The sequence below is a fragment of the Leucoraja erinacea genome, chromosome 28, assembly GCF_028641065.1.
Source record: "Leucoraja erinacea ecotype New England chromosome 28, Leri_hhj_1, whole genome shotgun sequence".
In the NCBI taxonomy this organism is placed as follows: domain Eukaryota; kingdom Metazoa; phylum Chordata; class Chondrichthyes; order Rajiformes; family Rajidae; genus Leucoraja; species Leucoraja erinaceus.
In genome coordinates, this window is record NC_073404.1 from 26,277,162 (window position 1) to 26,298,608 (window position 21,447).

General features: G+C 45.4%; 1 protein-coding gene across 1 annotated transcript in view; it reads right to left on the reverse strand.

Annotated features, from left to right (window-relative positions):
- Positions 1-21,447, reverse strand: part of doc2b (double C2-like domains, beta) — a 213,396-nt gene that overhangs the window by 79,553 nt on the left and 112,396 nt on the right. Inside the window, exon 4 of the mRNA XM_055658071.1 lies at positions 10,701-10,810. Within this exon, the coding sequence (XP_055514046.1) occupies positions 10,701-10,810 (110 nt within the window). The remainder of the gene's footprint in view (positions 1-10,700; positions 10,811-21,447) is intronic.

Here is a 21,447-nt window from a genome sequence, read left to right on the forward strand (position 1 = left end):
GATATTACAAATGTTTAGATCATTAATTTGGATAGAAACTTTGTGGCTGTGTGAAATGGTCACGAGTGTTGAATTGTCATATGTATCGACAACAGAACGGTGACATTCTAACGTGCAGCAGCTAAGGGCCTGGAAACACGATACACATCGATAATAGATCATAAACAAAAATACTAGAAATTCAATAAATTCAAACTTCAATAATAATGGTAAGAAATAATGGATTTATTTAGTATGTAATTTTTTTAATATTTTCAATAGTCTTTTTAATTAAGTGTTTTTTTTGGTAAAAAATTAATAATTTTTCATTGTTTTACATATTTTATTTGTAGGGTGGCACGGTGGCGGAGCGGTGGAGTTGCTGCATAACAGCGCTTGGAGCGCCAGAGACCTGGGTTCGATCCTGACTACGTGTGCTGTCTGTACGTTCTCCCCGTGACCGCGTGGCTTTTCTCCGAGATCTTCGGTTTTCCTCCCACACTCCAAAGATGTACAGGTACGTGGGTGAATTGACTTGGTGTAGGTGTAAATTGTCCCTAGTGTGTGTAGGATAGTGTTGATGTGCGGGGATTGCTGGTCGGTGCGGACTCAGTGGGCCGAAGGGCCTGTTTCCGCGCTGTATCTCTAAACGAAACTAAACTCAAAAAAACTATCGGGAGACGTTTATAGCTTTGACGGAAAGCAAAGCTGGAGACGAGATTTTTCCGGAGGTGTTTTGTGTTTTTAGTTTTTTTAGCTTTAGAGATACACCATGGAAACAGTCACTACGGCCCTCCAAGTCCACGCCGACCAGCGATCCCCGCACACTAACTCTATCTATCCCCACACACACTAGGTACAATTTACAATTTTACCGGGCCAAATAACCCACAAACCTGTGCCTCTTTGGTGTGACGGAACGAAACCGGAGCTCCCAGAGAAAAGCCACGCAGGTCACGGGGAGAACGTACAAACTCCGTGCAGACAAGCACCCGTGGTCAGGATCGAACCCGGGTCTCTGGCGCTGTGAGGCCGCAACTCTACCTCTGTGCCACCGTATCTCTTCATACTGAGCTCCAGGGTCCATGTGGCCAGCAGAGTCACTTACCCCTTTGGAGACCAGTGTGTGTGTGATACTGAGGCATCGTGGTGGCGAGCTCAGGTCATTCTCAGCAATATCTGGCACAAACATAGTGCCGTGAATATTATTTCAATAGTCAGCCATCGCAAGAGTAATCAATAAACAGATCATATTCTGCTTGAGCTATTTTTTATCTTCACGTTGCTGCACGCGTAAAGAAATAAAAATGTCTTTGACTATACAGGATGTTAATTGGACTAGATTATTCAAAGAAGCTGAAAGTAACACCCTATATTTAGCCCTGGTTTGAATGTCAGAAAACCAACATGGATTGACCTACATTCATTGCAGATCTCAGATCCTTGGCACTTTTAGCTGATTATCCCCATGTAATCAGGTTACAACCAACCATTCACATTGAAGATTGTTCTGTAAGGTGAATCTTTTAGTACATGACCATGCATGAGAGATACTTATATCTATTTGTCTGCAATCACTGCCTCTTTACAAACTAATGGACGATATGTCACAAGTCCAACTCCTCAGTCTTTGTTATCCACAGCCCCTCCATGAACATAGATTACATTCAGGATTGTCTGAGTGCCAACGTATCATCTTTGAGCCACTCAGTTATAGAAGAAAAAAATCATTTGGGTGTAGAGTTGCTGCTTTTCAGCGCCACTGTGACACTGTGCCGCTCCCTACACCCAAATGATTTTTTTCTTCTATAACTGAGTGGCTCAAAGATGATACGTTGGTATTGAGACAATCCTGAATGTAATCTATGTTCATGGAGGGGCTGTGGGTAACAAAGACTGAGGAGTTGGACTTGTGACATATCGTCCATTAGTTTGTAAAGAGGCAGTGATTGCAGACAAATAGATATAAGTCACCTGAGAGGTACCGTTTTTTGCACAAAGGGTGGTGGGTGTATGGAATGATCTGCCTGAAACATTTAGACAGATACATAGATAGGACGGGTTTACAAAGATATGGGCCAAATGCAAGCAGATAGTGTAGATGGGACATGTTGGTCGGTGATAGGCAAGTTGGGCCAATGGACCTGTTTCCACCGTGCATGACTCTATGACTCTGACAGTTTTATCAGGCTGGGCGACCAGTAATGGGTTTTCCCGACATACCAAGCTGACTGACGGACTTTTCCACAATGTAAACCACACGACTGAATGGCCACTGTGCCGTTAACACCCCTAACCCCAACCACCCGACCCTTAACCCTTCTCTAGTTAAACATTGGGAAAATTCAAGATGGCGTCTTCAGCTTTGTCCGCCAACTCCAAACTGCAAGGTCTGTGACCAAGAGAGTCATCCACCGCTAGACTTAACCACTCCAATGCCCGATGGCCAACATTCCTTTCTCTACTAACCATTAACTTCAACTTGTTTAAAACTGTGCTACTTGTATCGAGCCTTAATTTTCCCTTTGCTCAGCGATGTGCATTAGCTCCCAGTAGCTCAAATTTAGAGTAACTTTAAATTCAAATCCCATTCCAACATCAACTTCACCATCACTTTCTTCACCTTAAAGGCCTTCCAGGTTCTAGGTTCCCACATCTGTAACAACATTATCCCCATAGATACAGAGGTGACTTCAGATGGCTTCAGTTCAGTTTAGTTTAGTTTAAAGATCCAGAGCAGAAACAGGCCCTTCGGCCCACCGAGTCCGTGCCGACCAGCGCTCACTGCACACTAACACTATCCAACACATACTGGGGACAAGTTACAATTTTACCGAAGCCAATTAACCTACAAGTCAGTACGTCTTCGGAGTGTGGGAGGAAACCGGAGCTCCCGGTAAAAAACCCATGCAAGTCACGGGGAGAACGTACAAACTCCGTACAGCCAGCACCTGCAGTCAGGATCGAACCCAGGTCCCTGGCGCTATAAAGAGCAACTGCGCCATCATGCCTCACGAGTTCTGTTCTGAAATTATCTTTCAAAACACTCTGCCTCCTTTAAGATTCTCAGTAAAATCCTCTTTGATAAACTATCATATTTGATTTGATGTGATTTTCTTTTCCTTCTTGCAGTTTCATGTAATGAATGAGTTTTCATTTCTCAAAAATAAGACCCTTTCTCTGGCCAATGAAGAAGAAAATGATTAGCATTACATACAAACTATTAATTTTCTGTAATATAAACAACTGTAAAGATTTCCACTAATGCGTGGGCTGTATTTTCAGTATTATTCAATTGTTTCGTCATTTGTTATAACATTTCCTAGATAATGAAATGTAGAAAAATGTTTAATGGATTATCGTAACACTAGGGAAGGCTGTGAAGGTTTAAACAATGTCAAGTGATATCTGTTAAGTTGAACACACTAATTATAAGGAGAAAAGAGTCTATCTCGAGAATGCAGTGCAAAAATTGCCTGAAACACACATAATTAAAGGAGATTTGTAAATTGTGTTTTTGTTGCATCTGTTATGAATATATACAGTGCATTTCATGAACTTCATGCGAAGTTCATGTAACAGAAACAGAATTAGACCATTCGGCCCATCATGTCTACGCCTTTCAATCATGGCTGATCTGTCTCTCCCGCTCAACCCCATTCTCCTGCCTTCTGCCCAGAGCCCCTGACACCTCTGAAAGAAGTACTTTCATACCATCCCAGTATATGTAACAATAAACTGATCTGAATCTGTTACCTATCAACCTGAGAAGTAGCCATAAACAAAGCTGAGGTATTCAGACACATACCAACATATCTTCTATTTTACTGCTGTACGAATTAAGTTACAACTATTGATAAATTTCCAACATATACAATGACTGGATATATTAAATTTCATGAGCACTGATGTAATTCTTCCTCATCTACAGTTACTTCACATCTGCAACCTCTTTGGCATGAAAGACCATCTCCCTGCATCATCCCTGATCCTTGATCAGACTTTGCTGGCTTTACCTTGCGCTAAACGTTATTCCCCTATCATGTATCTCTACCCTGTTAATGTCTCGATTGTGATCATGTGTTGCCTTTCTGCTGACTGGATAGTGTACAACAAAAGCTTTCCACTGTATCTTGGTACAGATGACAATAAACCGAAGATAGACACAAAATATGATTGTGTTTATAATTTGTTTGGTTGTTTTGTTGTTTGTCTTTTGCACAAAAGTCCGCGAGCATTGCCACTTTAATTTCACTGCACATCTCGTATGTGTACCTGACAAATAAACTTGACTTGACTTGACTTGAAAATGCTGGAGTAGCTCAGCAGTACGGTGAAAAGCTTTTATTGTTGCTAACCATTGAGCAGAAAGACAATGCATGATTACAATCAATGCATTTACAGTGTATAGATACATGATAAGGGAATAACGTTTAAAGCCCTGTCCCACTGTACGAGTTCATTCAAGAGTTCTCCCGAGTTTTCCCAGTTTCGAACTCGGAGATTTACGGTAATGGCCGCTCGTAGGTACTCGGGGCTCTCGTGGACATTTTTCAACATGTTGAAAAATCTTCACGAGTCTTCCCGAGCTTACCACATTTCCCAAGTATCTGCTGTAAGCGTTACGAGCCGCTAAGAGATGTCCCCGATCTCCGACGTACCCGCTACGTACATTCTACGTGCTCCCACGAGTTTCAGATTTTTTTTTAAACTCGGGAGAGCTCTTAAATGAACTCATACAATGGGACAGGGCTTTTAGTGCAAGGTAAAGCCAGCAATGTCTGATCAAGGATAGTCCGAGGGTCACCAAAGAGGTAGATAGTAGTTCAGGACTGCTCTCTGGTTGTGATAGGGTGGTTCAGTAGTCTGATGACAACTGGGAATGAAACTGTCCCTGAATCTGGAGGTGTGTGTTTTCCCACATTCTATACCTTTTGTTTGATGGGAGGAGAGGGTGAACTGCTATGCCCCTGTCCCACTTAGGAAACCTGAACGGAAACCTCTAGAGACTTTGCGCCCCACCCAAGGTTTCCGTGCTGTTCTGGGGGGTTTTTTGCCAGTCTCCCTACCTGCTTCCACTACCTGCAACCTGCAGCAACCACCTGCAACCTCCGGGAACCGCACGGAAACCTTGGGTGGGGCGCAAAGTCTCCAGAGGTTTCCGTTCAGGTTTCCTAAGTGGGACAGGGGCATAAAACTGTATCCAGCTGCCCGTGCCCTTGTGCCACTTTAGGCAAGGTCCGTTCTTGCCTCCAAACATGCTGGTTATTATATACAAAGAGAATAATGAAAAATAAAACACCAAGCAGTAAAATGCAAAAGATACACATCAGTATTCAAGTCACACGAATGCTTCAAACAACATTTGACTATTTCTGCTGCAATGCACCGGGAAAGCTTGTACTGTACACCTCCGTTGGTTCAAAGAATCATCCAAACCAATGGAGCAAAAATCAAAGCACTGGAGGAGATCAGTGGGTCAGGCAGCAACCGTGGATATCTCGGGTGAACTGCAACGTTTCGTGTTAATACCGCAATTTTGCTTATGAAATTAAAAAATATACTAATCTCTTGGTGATATTCAGTTAATTGAATTAAATGTTTGCCAGAGGGGGTAGCTAAGGCAGGGACTATCCCAACATTCAAGAAACAGTTGGGCAGGTACATGGATAGGGCAGGTTTGGAGGGATATGGACAAACCGCAGACAGGTGGGACTAGTGTAGCTGGGTCATGTTGGCCGGTCTAGGGCACATGACAATAATACTTTCTTAGACAATAGGCAATAGGTGCAGGAGTAGAGGCCATTTGGCCCTTCGAACCAGCACCGCCATTCATTGTGATCATGGCTGATCATCCCCAATCAGTACCCCGTTCCTGCCTTCTCCCCATATCCCCTGACTCTGCTATTTTTAAGAGCCCTATCTAGCTCTCTCTTGAAAGCATCCAGAGAACCTGCCTCCACCGCCCTCTGAGGCAGAGAATTCCACAGACTCATAACTCTCTGTGTGAAAAAGTGTTTCCTCGTCTCCGTTCTAAATGGCTCACTCCTTATTCTTAAACTGTGGCTCCTGGTTCTGGACTCCCCCAACATCGGGAACATGTTTCCTGCCTCTAGCGTGTCCAAGCCCTTAATAATCTTCATTCTTGACTCTTGCGTGGGCAAGCTGAGCCTGTTTCCACGCTGTGTCACTCTATGACTCTATAATGACCCAACTAAAAGCTGAGATTGATGTGGGGATGCACGATACAGCATATTTTTAAAGATCATAAAATGCAAGAGCCCATTTCTGCAAACCAGGGCTGTTCTTGTAACTCAAAAGATAAAGTAACTTCTAGCATCCTACCCAGGCTCGATCCCGACTTCATCTGCTGTCTGTGTGGAGTATGCACGTTCTACCTGCGAATGCCTGGGTTCCCTTCAGGTGCTCCGGTTTCCTCCCGTATCCCAAAGAGGTGCAGGAATTTAGGTTAATTGGCCTGTGTAAAATTGCTTTAATGGACTGGATGAGAAAATGGGATAAGCAATCCATCTTTCCAGTCTCCCAAAAGCCTGTATAAATGAGTTGTACATAGGACATAAGGTCAGAAGGTTATCAGGGATAGGAGTAGAATTTGGCCATTCGGTCCATCAAGACTACTCCGTCATTCAATCATGGCTGATCTATCTCTCCCTCCTAACCCCGGGTTATTGATAGGGGATGATCAGCCATGATCGCAATGAATGGCGGTGCTGGCTCGAAGGGCCGAGTGGCCTCCTCCTGCACCTATTTTCTATGTTTCTATGATCATCACAGGGCAAGGGTTGTATCGGCTACTGAAATCCATCACAATATTGCCACGCCGATGGTAGCTAAAGTAACACTTTAGGCGAGGTGAAAGACAGCATCAGAAAATCAAAACCATCAAGTTAAACGGCTGAGTGAGCATGTGAAGAATGAATTTTCCTTCCCTTAGCCTTGAAGAATAATAAAGTTGCAGTCTACTTAACATGTTCAGGAAGGAACTGCAGATGCCGGTTTACACCGAAGATGGACACAAAATGCTGGAGTAACTCAGCATCTCTGGATTAAACATAGAAAACATAGAAACATAGAAATTACGGTTGCAGGAGTAGGCCATTCGGCCCTTCGAGCCTGCACCACCATTCAATATGATCATGGCTGATCGATCCAACTCAGTATCCAACCGTACCTGCCCTTCCATAGTTAGCCACAAGAGACTCCCTCTTAAATATAGCCAATGAACTCTCTGACCTTCTGTGCAAAAAAGTCCAGAGATTCTCAGTTCTTCTCTCGGTTGATTAAAGGATTTCCCCCTATCCTTAAGCTGTGACCCCTTGTCCTGGACTTCCCTAACATCGGGAACAATCTTCCTGCATCTAGCCTGTCCAACCACTTAAGAATTTTGTAAGTTTCTATAAGATCCCCTCTCAATCTCCTAAATTCTAGAGAGTATAGGAATGGGTGACGTTTCGGGGCGAGACCCTTCTTCAGACCAACCATGATAGTTCCGCCAACTAACCACGTTCTCCACCTCTCCTTTTCCCCAGAGATCCTACTTGACCGGCTGAGCTCCTCCAGCTTTTTGTGTCTATCTTCGGTGTAAACCCCAGCATCTGCAGTTCCTTCCTACACATTTTGTTGGTTCCGCTGCAAAATCCCGTCAAGGAATGCCTACTTTGTAGAAGTTCTCCTCCTCTCCTTTTCTCCAGAGACGCTGCCCGACCTGCTGTGTTATCCAGCTTTCTGCGTCTATCTTCATTATAAGTACAAGCTAATCTTCACTATCTTGTGGGCAGGTACAGCTGCTACCTCACTGCAGAAGAGACCTGGGCTCGATCCTGACCTCAGGTGCGTCTATGAGTTACTCCAGCATTTTGCTAGAATTTAGAAGATTGAGGAAGGATCTTATAGAAACTTACAAAATTCTTAAGGGGTTGGACAGGCTAGATGCAGGAAGATTGTTCCCGATGTTGGGGCAGTCCAGGACAAGGGGTCACAGTTAAAGGATAAAGGGTAAATCCTTTAGGACCGAGATGAGAAAAACATTTTTCACGCAGAGAGTGGTGAGTCTCTGGAACTCTCTGCCACAGAAGGTACTTGAGGCCAGTTCATTGGCTATATTTAAGAGGGAGTTGGATGTGGCCCTTGTGGCTAAAGGGATCAGTGGGTATGGAGAGAAGGCAGGTACAGGATACTGAGTTGGATGATCAGCCATGATCATATTGAATGGCGGTACAGGCTCGAAGGGCCGAATGGCTTACTCCTGCACCTATTTTCTATGTTTCTATGAGGAGTTTGCAAGTTCTCCCTGTGACAGCATGGGTTTTCTCCTGGTGCTCCAGTTTCCTCCCACATTGTATTGTATTGTATATCTTTATTGTCATTTCCTGAGTATTCGCATACCCAGAGGAAACAAAAAAACGTTGCTCAACCAGTGTCCATTCAGTGTGCATGAAAAATAAATAGAAATACAAAAAAAAAAAATACATGTATCATGAACAAATTTAACACTCTACTAAACATTCAACAGGCGTTCCGACCGGCAGCGGCACAACAGTGGCTCTGCTGCAGTGTGGGGGTTTGTGCGCGATACTTGGCAGGGGGCAAAGTCCATTTAGCAGTCTTATAGCCTGTGGGAAGAAGCTGAGGAGCATCCTGCTGGTTTTGCAGCTAATGCTCCTGTACCTCTTCCCAGATGGCAGGATGGAGCAATGATGTGGGGTGTGTTGGTTAATTGGCCCTCTGTAAATTGTCCCTAATGTAACGGGAGTGGATGAGAAAGTGGGATCACTGGTGTAAACGGGTGATCAGCAGTCAGTGTGGACTCGGTAGGCTGGAAGTGCTGTTCCCGGGCTGTAACTCTATCCTACGTCAAAGTCAGAGAGAAACGCTGTCACGGGCAAGTGAAACGGAAACTGTAAGAACACATGTTTTACGTGATTAAGGGAGACAACTTCTCTTTCTCCCATCTTAGTTACACATGTAAACAAGATGTAGTTAATGGATCATGCATTATTGATTAACACTGATCAATGAGAAAGAAGATCTCGATGGAGTTTGGTTCGCTGTGCCAGTGCATGGATAGCCTGAAAACCATATAACCATATAACAATTGCAGCACGGAAACAGGCCATCTCGGCCCTACAAGTCCGTGCCGAACAACTTTTTTCCCTTAGTCCCACCTGCCTGCACTCATACCATAACCCTCCATTCCCTTCTCATCCATATGCCTATCCAATTTATTTTTAAATGATACCAACGAACCTGCCTCCACCACTTCCACTGGAAGCTCATTCCACACCGCTACCACTCTCTGAGTAAAGAAGTTCCCCCTCATGTTACCCCTAAACTTCTGTCCCTTAATTCTGAAGTCATGTCCTCTTGTTTGAATCTTCCCTATTCTCAAAGGGAAAAGCTTGTCCACATCAACTCTGTCTATCCCTCTCATCATTTTAAAGACCTCTATCAAGTCCCCCCTTAACCTTCTGCGCCCCAGAGAATAAAGACCTAACTTATTGATTCACATTGATTCCAGTCTGGAGAAGGGTTTTGGCCCGAAACGTTGCCTATTTCCTTCGCTCCACAGATGCTGCTGCACCCGCTGAGTTTCTCCAGCATTTTTGTGTGCACATTGATTCCAATTCCTAAATCACAAGTGTTTTTTCGAAGGGAACACATAAAAATGCCTTTGAACATTTTGAAGCATAAATGAGGATGTGGATGCCTGTTAAAAGTTCCTGTCGACAAACTAAATAACGATGAGCAGGCTAAACCTTGGAGCCATTTAAGTCAAGGTTGAAGGTTGACACACCCGGCAAACTCGGGCATGTTACGTTCTTGTAAACTAGAGCCAGGGGGGACAAGAGAACCGATCCAAAAAACTACTTTTCCTTCTCATTCTATCTCTCATTTTTTGGAAAAAATGTTTAAGAGAGGACTAGAATCCGAATAAATACAGGAACGTAACGCTGAGGCTCGACAAGGCGCTGGTCAGGCCGCATTTGGAATACTGCGAGCAATTTTGGGCACCATATCTGAGGAAGGGTGTCCTGGCTCTGGAGAGGGTCCAGAAGAGTGATCCCAGGAATGAGTAGGTTAACCTATGATGAGCGTTTGACGGCACTGGGCCTCTACTCGCTGGAGTTTAGAAGAATGAGGGGGGGACCTCATTGAAACGTACAGAATAGTGATAGGCTTGGATAGAGGGGATATGGAGAAAATGTTTCCATCAGTGGGAGAGTCTAGGACTAGAGGTCATAACCTCAGAATTGAAGAACATTATTTTAGGAAGGAGATGAGGAGGAATGTATTTGGCTGGAGGGTGGTGATTCTGTGGAATTCTTTGCCACAGAAGGCTGTGGAGGCCATCAGTGGATATATTTAAGGCAGAGATAAATAGATTCTTGATTAGTACAGGTGTCAGGGGTTATGAGGAGAAGGCAGGAGAATGGGGTTAGAAGGGAGAGATAGATCAGCCATGATGGAATGGCAGACTAGATGTGATGGGCCGAATGGCACAATTCTGCTCCTATAATTTATGACCTGAGCATCTTATGAAGATCATTCATGACCTGCCATTTGTAATATGTTTCTGAGCTGCCAGGTTAAGCTCCCTTCCTTCTCCACCTGCTTAGACATAGATTTCCTTACATTTCAGCAGATGCTCAGAAATAATTCAAGGGCCTCAATGATTTCAAGAGGTTAACGTTTGACATTACCTTAATGTCTTTCGTACCATGTCCTCATCAGTGATTCCATAGTAAGTGAGAGTCTCGTTCCAGACTGGATTCAAAGTATTGCGCAAAGTCTTTGTCCTCAGTTTGTTCGCCTGGAACCAAGAGTGCAAATGGCGTAATGTAAGAGTGGTTCAGTCTATATCAAAGCGTGACGTCGACACAAATGCTTACAACATCATTTCTCATTTAACTTCACCAATACTGGTTTTAAGCGTTCCTTTGTTTTGAACTGATAATAACATGATTCTAAATTTTTTGTCTGAAAAAGGGTCTCGACCCGAAACGTTGAGTAAAGGGCCTGTCGCACGAGCATGCGACTGCATGCGGCAAGCGCGACCAAACCAGAAGCGGGGTTCGCGCGGAGGTCGAGTGCGTGACATGAAGTTTGAGCAAAGTCCGCGGGAAGTTCGCGCGTGACGTACGGCGTCGAAGCTGTGCGTACGGCGTTCAGGCGGCTGCGCGGGCCGGCAGGCCGTTGCCAAGCGGAATTTTTGAACACGGTCAGTTTTTCGGAGCCCCGTGCGGGTCCAGCTCCGCACAACTCCATACGGCTCCAGCGATCGAAGTGGGACCGGCCCCGCGAGCCGTACGGCTCAAGCGACCACGCTAGGTCGCGCTTGCCGCATGGAGTCGCTTGCTCGTGGGACAGGCCCTTTAGATATAGCTCTTAGGGCTAACGGAATCAAGGGATATGGGGAGAAAGCAGGAACGGGGGAACTGATTCTGGATGATCAGCCATGATCATATTGAATGGGGTCAAGGAAAGTGTGTTCACGTCGCGGCCCTGTTTCCACCAATCTTTCCACCGCCACGCACAAGAAGCGACAAGAGAGACACCGTTATCTGCAGGTGTCGAGGAGTGTGTTCAGCTCTGGCTGAACAACTTCTAATCCTGTGTGTGGACTCGGTAAGAAGAAGATCATATTGAATGGCAGTATTTGCTCGAAGGGCCGAATGGCCTACTCCTACATCTATTTTCCATGTTTCTATCTTCGATGTAAACCAGCATCTGCAGTTCCTTCCGACACATTTTGTCCTTTAATCTGATCTGCCTTTCAATACAATAATACTTGAATACTGCATAGACTTCTCTTTTCTAGCTGGGAGAACCACCACTGTCATTCCACAGATTCCTTGTAGATAAAATTATAGGGCTCAGCAGAGTTTTCAACTATCTTAGACATTGGGATACTCACTAGTCTATTTGAATCATAGTCACGCCTGTTTGACAGCAGGATATTTGTTTTCCTGTAATCGACAAATTCAAATGGGGACACTTCAAGTTGGTTTGAATATACCTGCATAGTTGCGACAGGGAATGATAAATAGCTCTGTATTTATACTTCATATTGGAAATTTCGGTTGTTTATACAGGCATAACACAGGAATTTAAAAACATTCTCTTTGCTTTTTGCAACAATGTCAAATACCACTTGCAGCTAATTGGGTGGAACAAGATTTCAGGGCAACCTATTCATTACAATTCGCTGTGTACGAAGGAACTGCAAATGCTGGTTTAAACCGAAGGTAGACACAAAATGCTGGAGTAATTCAGCGGGACAGGCAGCATCGCTGGAGAGAATGAATGAGTTTTAAAAGTCATTACAAATCATGTAAAAGTCATTCCAATTTACTGTCCCCACTCATATACAACCTAAGCAGTTTGCTTGCTAACAAGCTGAATATATTTTCAAATTAATGTCCTTTATATCATTCGTGTTCATTAAGTTTTTTCTAGCTACCAATATCAGGTTACACGTGGAATTTAAGCTCCATTCCCCAAACTCACGTATGAAAATGAGGAAAACAGGCCATTCAGCCCAGAGGGTCGATACTGGCTCCCAAGAGAGATACAGTTCAATTCAGTTCAAGCTTTTGTTGCGTGCCATCCACCCATGTGGAAAAACAATACATGATTATAATCGAGCCATTCACAGTGTACAGATACATGATACAGGGAATAACGTTTAGGTAGAGTCTGAAGAAGGGTCTCGGCCCGATGCGTCACCCATTCTTTCTCTCCAGAAATGCTGCCTGTCCCGCTGAGTTACTCCAGCTTTTTGTGTCTAAAGCCCGAACAGAGATAGTCCGAGGGTCCCCGATGAGGTAGATAGTAGTTCAGGACCACTCTCTCGTGATGGTAGAATGGTTCAGTTGCCTGATAACTGCTGGGCAGAAACTGTCTCTGATATCCATACCTGTATCCTTTCTATATTATCTTGCAGCCCCCTAAACTTCCTTGACGAGTTTGGTTTTTGCTGTGTAAGTTGATGGAAAATTACAGCGTTGAGCGGTAAAAGTCTAGGTTCTGTTGCCGCTGTGATGACAAAGTTAAAGCCCTGTCCCACGGTACGAGTTCATTCCAAGAGTTCTCCCAAGTTTGCCCTGATTTGAACTCGGAGATTTACGGTAATGGCCGCTCGTCGGTACTCGGGGCTCTCGTGGACATTTTTCCAACATGTTGAAAAATCTTCACGAGTCTTCCCGTGCTTACCTGCCGTTAGCGAGTCTTCCCAAGTCCCTGCCGTTAGCGTTACGAGCCGCTAAGAGAGGTCCCCGAGCTCCGACGCACCCGCTACGTTCATTCTCCGTGCTTACCATGAGTTTGATTTTTTTTAAACTCGGGAGAGCACTTGGAATGAACTCGTACTGTGGGACAGGGCTATTAGTGTCACTCATTTTGAGGAACCTGATCCCTGGTGATAATTAGATCATGCGTTTGCGAGTCATTTGTCTTGAGGAACCTGACCTTTGTCTTTACACACATACCGTGTCATGGTCTGGAGAAGGGTTTCGACCCGAAACGTTGCCTATTTCCTTTGCTCCATAGATGCTGCCTCACCCGCTGAGTTTCTCCAGCATTTTTGTCTACCTCCGTGTCATTGTATTACTGGAGGACCAAGAAAGCCTGCCAAATTACTCCTGCTTGTTACTACTTATATACTAGCGCTATGCTGATTGTAAATCACTTGCTCTGGGGAACACTTGGAACTCCTTTAGGAGAGACAGGTCTTGGAACAGAGTAAGTCCCCTGCGGAGACGAATAAACTTGTTGGTTCAGTCTATTTACTGAGGAAAGATCGAGGGGCAAAGAATCCAGTTTAACACCCTCACAGGTCCATCAATCTTTTTTCATTCTTTTTGCCATTTACCTACGCTAGCTAGTTATATGTTTACAATGGCCAGTCAACCTAACATGTGGGAATTGGGAAATCTAACCTGTGCACTCACTGTAAACTCTTGAAGAGAAGGTGTAATCGCCACACATAAAGCACCAGAGGTCAGGGTCCCTCTATGCATCCGCACTAACCGCTGCGCTACCATGGTGTCCTTGTGACTCTTGAAAGGCGCCCATGAATAAAATTTATTATTATTATTATTATTATGCCACCCCCTGGTGTCTCAAAAAGCACTGACACAACTTCAGATAGCCCTTGCTTTCTCTCTCCATCTCCTTCCCCTTCCCAGTTCTCCCACTAGTCTGACTGTCTGCCTACATTCAATCCTTGTCCAGCTCCCCCCCCCCCCCCCGACATCAGTCTGAAGAAGGGTCTCTATCGGAAAAGTCACCCATTCCTCTCCAGAGATGCTGCCTCACCCGCTGAGTTACTCCAGCATTTTGTGTCTTGAGAAACACTGGCATGAGACTACTTATAAAAATATGAACTGTTGAAAATATAAAAATTCAACTCATTACGCCACATTATTTCAAGGGGCGGCGAAGGAAACAAATGGCCTCGTTGGTAGTGGACTGGCAGCGTAGCTGTGAAGCTGCAAGATTAGCCACCCACAGGCTACAAGATGACCTGGAGTTGTCCGCTTAACTCGCTCAGTGGAAGTTAATTAAATAATCTGCAATTGAGTCAGGCCATGAATCTACCAGACTGCCACGAGGAACCATCTGATTCACTAATGCTCCTCGGGGAAGGACATCTGTTGTCCTTTCCCAGTGTGGCCCTTGGCAACGTTGTTGATACTTAAATACTTCCTGCACTCGGCTAGCAAGCCGCGGGGCCATCAACTGGCTATGCTTCAACACCATAAAGAACACACACATTATGCACCAGATTCAAGAGATAGACACACGTCAGACATTGTTGTAGAACATAGAGAATTGAACAGTGTCGCACAGTAACGGGCCCTTAGGCGGCAAATAATTTAGTTTCAGTTTTAAGAAATACAGCGTGGAAACAGGCCCTTCAGCCCACCGAGTCCATGCCGAACAGCGATCCCCGCATACTAACACTACCCTAGGGACAATAGTTTTATACTAGATTTATACCAAGCCAATTAACCTACAAACCTGGACGTCTTTGGAGTTTAGGGGGAAAGCAGAAATTCTGGAGAAAACCCATGTAGGTCACGGGGAGAATGAACAAACTCCGTACAGGCAGCACCCATTGTTGGGATCGAACCCGGGTCTCTGGCGCTGTAAGGCAGCAACCTTACTGCTGCGGCACGGTGCTGCCCGGTATAATGCAAAGATAATCTAATTATCCCTGCACATGATCCATATCTCTCCATTCCCGAATGTCCATGTTCCCATCCAAAAGCCACTTGAATGCCACTATTGTACCTGCCTCCACCACCACCAATTCCACGCAGTGAGTTCCAGGCACCCATCACCCCCTTTGTTAAAACGACAACCTCTGCACACCTCCTTTAAACTTTGTCCCTCTCACATTAAAGCTACGCCCTCTTGTCTTTTGTTTAAGAAAGAACTGCAGATGCAGGAAAAATCGAAGGTAGACAAAAATGCTGGAGGAACTCAACGGGTGAGGCAGCATCTATGGAGAGAAGAAAAATGTGACGTTTCGGGTCTTAAGAAAGAACTGCAGATGCTGGAAAAATCGAAGGTAGTAATCTTCTCCCCATAGATGCTGCCTCACCCGCTGAGTTCCTCCAGCATTTTTGTCTACCCTTTTGTCTTTGATATTTTCACCCTGGAAAAAAGATTCTGACTGCGTAACATATCAATGACTCTCATACTGTTAACACTTCGATCAGGTCTCAACGTCCGGCGTTCCAAAGAAAACAATCCAAGTCTGTCTAACTTATAGCTAAAATCCTCTAATCCAGCCATCGTTCTGGCAAACCTGCACCCTCTCCAAAGCCTCCACATCCTTCTAATAATGGGGTGACTAGAACTGCATGCATTGAATATGCCAACATGCAATCTAACCAAATTCCTGTATTATAACTTTCTGACCTTGATGCTCCAAGCCCAACCCATGATGGTGAGCATACCGTACACCTCAGAGTTATGACTTTTAATCCCACATCGCAGAGTTATGTTTGGACAGACAAGAAGAATAAACTCAAAAGAGATAGTTGCACTGCAGTATTTATTTGCATCAGGAAAATAGGAGCAAGAGAGAATGAGAGGAATTGGTCGGGTAGACGCACAGAGTCTCTTGTCCAGAGTAGGGGAAGCGAGAAGCATGGAATAATCTCCACCAAACTATAGTTACCCAACCAGATGCAACTAAATTTAAAGTAGCACTTTCTTCCCAATAACCCTTTCTGGCTTAATCCCTCCCTTCACCACCTCCAGTTTAAATTCCAGTAACCAAGAACCAAGAACCAAGCAGAGGGCATAGGTTCAAGGTGAAGGGGGAAAGATTTTATTGGGAACTGAGCCGTAACCTTTTCACACAAAGGGTGGTGGGTGTTTGGAACAAGCTGCTGGAGGGGGAAACTTGAGGCAGGGACTATCGCAACGTTTAAGAAGCAATTAGACAGGTGCATGGATAAGACGGGTGAGACTTGTATAGATGGGACATGTTGGTTGGTGTGGGCAAGTTGGGCTGTAGGGCCTGTTCTCCAAACTAAGAGAAGGCCATTCAGCCCTACGGGCATGCTCCGCCATTCAGCAAGATCTAACTCATCTTCCACCTCGATACCATTTTCCTGCCCAATAATTTTTCCATGAATTCCTTTAATGGTCAAAAATCTATTGACATCTGATGGTAAAGTTGTCAATGGCCGAACCTCCACAGTCTTTAGAGGTTAGAGATACAGTGCGGAAGCAGGCTTTTCGTGCCCACCAAGTCAGCACTGACCAGCGATCCCCCCGTACACCAGCACCATCCATGGAGGAAACCAGAGCAGTCGGAAGAAAACCCCTCCCTCGGTCAAAGGGAGAATGTATAAACACCGTACAGGCAGCATCCATAGGCAGGATCAAACCAAGGTCTCTAGTGCTGCAATTCAGCAACTCTCCCTCTGCACCACTGTGCTGCCCCTATCCAGCCTCTGGGACAGGTATTCCTAACACTCACCACTCTCCAAGTAAAGAAATTCCCCTTTCAGTTCAGTCCAAATGGCCTACCATTTGTTTTTTGATCTCCAACTGTAGACCCCTCACCCAGGGAGAGGCTCTCCATGCACCAGCCCTTTCACGAGAGAGTTCGATTTAGCTCTTAGGGCTAACGGAATCAAGGGATATGGGAGAGTCGCTGCCTCAAAAAGGCTGGCAGCATCATCAAAGACCCACACCATCCTGGACACACACTCATCTCCCTGCTACCTTCAGGTAGAAGGTACAGGAGCCTGAAGACTGCAACGTCCAGGTTCAGGAACAACTACTTCCCCACAGCCATCAGGCTATTAAACCTGGTTCGGATAAAACTCTGATTATTAATAACCCATTATCTGTTATTTGCACTTAATCAGTTTATTTATTCATATGTGTATATATTTATATCATGGTATATGGCCACACTGATCTGTTTTGTAGTAAATGCCTACTATGTTCTGTGTGCTGAAGCAAAGCAAGAATGTCATTGTCCTATCAGGGACACAGGACAATAAACTCACTTGAACTGGAGAAAGCTGGAACGGGGGACTGATTTTGGATGATCAGCCATGATCATATTGAACGGCGGTGCTGGCTCGAAGGGCTGAATGGCCGACTCCTGCACCCGTTTTCTATGTTTCCATGTAAGTCCTTTTGACTATTTTACACATCGCAAATCGCCATCCTGCAAAATGCTGGAGGATCGAGGCCAAGTCTAATCAATCACTCTTCACATGACAGATCTGTCATCCCAGGCACCAGTCTGATGGAACCTCACTGCTTTTTCTCAAAAGCAAAATCTTCCCTGAGTCAAGAGACCTAAATCGTGCATGATATTTCATGCATGGAGCCAACATAACCGGAACATAGCAATATTGTACAATACAATTTATTTGTCATTTAAACCCCATTGAGGTTCAAACAAAATGTTGTTTCTGCAGTCATACACACAAGAAAGAACCAAGACACAACACAATTTACACAAACATCCATCACAGCGCATCTCCTCCTCGCTGTGATGGAAGGCAAGGACTTATCTCTCCCCTGCATTTCCCATTCCCCTCCCGATGTCAGAGTCAAAGTCAAAGCCCCTGGCGGGCGATGGTAATTGTCCTGCGGCCATTAACGCCGCGCCGGATGATGCAAGGCCACGCTCCGGGTCTTGGTGTTGGAGCCTCCGGCCGGCGCTAGCAAAGTCCCACAGCCATTCCAAGCCGTGCCGGGCGGTGATGTAAGGCCCCGCTCCAGGTAATCTTCAACCCCGCAACTCGGGCGGGTGAAGTCGCCGTTGCGGAAGCCCCGAAAAGCGGTCTCCCAGCAGCAAATAATAAAATATTATTTTTTAGTATTAGTTTAGAGATACTTCGTGGAAAATAGGCCTTTTGGCCCAGCGAGTCCACGCAGACCAGTGCTCCCCCCCAAACATTAACACTATCCAACACACACTGGGGACAATGTTTACAATTTTATACCAAGCCAATTAACCTACAAACCTGTACGTCTTTGGAGTGTGGGAGGGAATCAGAGATTCCGGAGAAAACCCACGCAGGTCACGGGGAGAACGTACAAACTCCGTGCAGACAAGTCAGGATCGAACCCAGGTCTCTGGCATTGTAAGCGCTGTAAGACAGCAACTCTACTGCTGCGCCATCGTGCAACATTTGTTCTTGCAATAGAAGCCAATGTACCATTTGACTTCCGAACGATTCTTGCATTTGCATGTCTATTTTTGGTCTGCCATGACATCGAAACTCCGTTAACTCCGACATTTTCCATTATTTAAAAAATGCCATTCTTTACACCGGTGAATAACTTGAATCTTGAACTAGTGCGGACGACAGGGGTTCTGGGGAGAAGGCAGGAGAATGGGGTTAAGAGGGAAAGATAGATCAGCCGTGATTCAATGGCCGAGTAGACATTATTGGCCAGAATGGCCCAATTCTGATCCTATCACGTGAACTTCAAATTGTATTCAATAGGGGCAGCAGAGTGGTGCAGCGGTAGTGTTGCTGCCTCACAGCGCCAGAGACCAGGGTTCGATCCTGACTGCGGGTGCTGTCTGTACGGGGCTTGTACATTCTCCCCGTGACCTGCGTGGGTTTTCACCAGGGGGGGGGGGGCTCCAGTTTCCCCCCACACACCAAAGATGTACAGGTTTGTTGGTTCGTTGGCTTTGGTAAATATTGCAAATTGGCCCTAGTGCCTAGTATAGTGCTGGTGTATCGGGTGATTGCTGGTTGGCACGGACTCAGTGGGCCGAAGGGCCTGTTTCCATGCTGCATCTCTAAAGTAAAAGTCTGGGGTTTTCATCTACCATGTTGCTGCCCACTCTGTTAATATGGAATAAATGGTAAGTAAATGGTTTGCAACAACCTGTAGCCAGAGGTGTTGAATAATTGATCCATCTTCACCACATCCCAGAACACAATGCTAGGTTGCCTATATCCCGCAGTATCCTCATCTCCATCCACATCCCAACTTAGTTACAAGTACCTCAGAAATACAATGAGCAGGAAGGAACTGCAGATAGACAATAGACATAGAAAATAGGTGCAGGAGTAGGCCATTCGGCCCTTCGAGCCAGCACCGCCATTCAATGTGATCATGGCTGATCATCCCCAATCAGTACCCCGTTCCTGCCTTCTCGCCATACCCCCTGACTCCGCTATCTTTAAGAGCCCTATCTAGTTCTCTCTTGAAAGTATCCTAGTTTACACCGAAGATAGACACGAAATACTGGAGTAACTCAGCGGGACAGGCAGCATCTCTGGAGAGAAGGAATGGGTGACGTTTCGGGTCAAGACCCTTCTTCAGACTGAGAGTCAGGGGAGAGGGAGATACAGAGATAAGGAAGTGTAAGGTGTGAAAATGAGACATCAAAGTAGATGATCAAGGAAATGTACAATGGTACATTGTCAGCTAAGTGGAACGTGGCATACTATTTAATCAGAAGGACAATGAAACCAGTCGGACAATTCGTATGGGGGAGAGACGGAATGAGATTACTTGAAGTTAGAGAAATCAATATTCATACTGCTGCTGTCCAAACAAAATATGAGGAGCTGTTCCTCCAAATATGTTTACCAACCGGGAGATTGGGTCGGTCTAGTCAATGGTGTTCCTTAACTTCATCCTCTATTGTTTCCACTGGTCATCTCTGTTCAAACCCCTCCTCACCGCTGCTGCAATTGTCATATTTCAGCACAAATGCATTGAGCATCTAATGATCAGCCGGTTTTAACAAGGCAGCAAAGCCCTTCATGTCTGAAGAATCCTTGTTGACCTTATCAATCATACATAAAAACATAATAAAAACGAAATCTGGGATCCCGACTGAATGGGAGTTAAACTCTCACTAAAGACCCAGTGTTTACTTAACTGGAATTAGATTTTGAGGTCTCAACGAAATGCAGCTTTATCTTGGCTGCAGAATACATAACATAATGCTCCTGCCATTCAATGGTACTTTATTTGACACAGTGAAATTCGCTTTGCGCGTATTACACATGCTGGCTCCGCCAGTTTTAGCGCCACTCCCAAATCCCAAGATCCGGTGGGCCCGCCCGCTCGATGTCCTGGAGCAGTTCCCGCGAACCAACGTCCCTCGCCTCTCGTCTCCTCTCCTCGCCCGGCCATCTTTGTGCCTCCTGCAGCTGGCCTTGAAGCCGCTAATAGATTGTGCGGGTGTCAGAGGTTATGGGGAGAAGGCAGGAAAATCGGGTTAGGAGGGAGAGATAGATTAGCCATGATCGCGTGGCAGAGTCTTCTTGATGGGGGGGCGAATGGCCTAATTCTGCTCCTATCACTTATGATCGTATTTCCCCGGTTCACCCCCCTAACGGCCCTTGCTCTTCATGTCTGATGTCTCCACCTCCCTCCCGGTCCCGCTGTCAAAACGGGCCATCTGGCGGATTCCCGATCCCATCGACCGACGAACCTTCGGGCGTGGTTCCGCGGTCCGACGAGCCTTCGGATGGACCCCGCTGACCGACGACCCCTTCGCGTCTACAGATGCTGGTTTATACCGAAGATAGACACAAAGTGCTGGAGCAACTCAACGGGTCAAGCAGCATCTCTGGAGAAAAGCAACGGGTGATGTTTCAGGTGTGAACCCTTCGTCAGATGTTCTGCCCTGAAACATCACCTGTTCCTTCTCTCCAGAGATGTTACCTGACCGGCTGAGTTACTCCAGCATTTTGTGTCTATCCTCAAAGAGTCATGCCTGGTTAAGAGCGATCCTGAAGTAACCACACTGGATGTAATGAATTAGTCATGTTCCTCTGCATTCAAAACCCAGCACAGACTGATGATATGAAAGGTCTCCAAAAGCCAGCTATAAAGCTACCATCTGAAATTCATTCAGTTCCAGTCCAAATCCTAATGGACAAGGAGCTGAAGTATAATTCTGCTATCATAAAAATGATTTTAAAA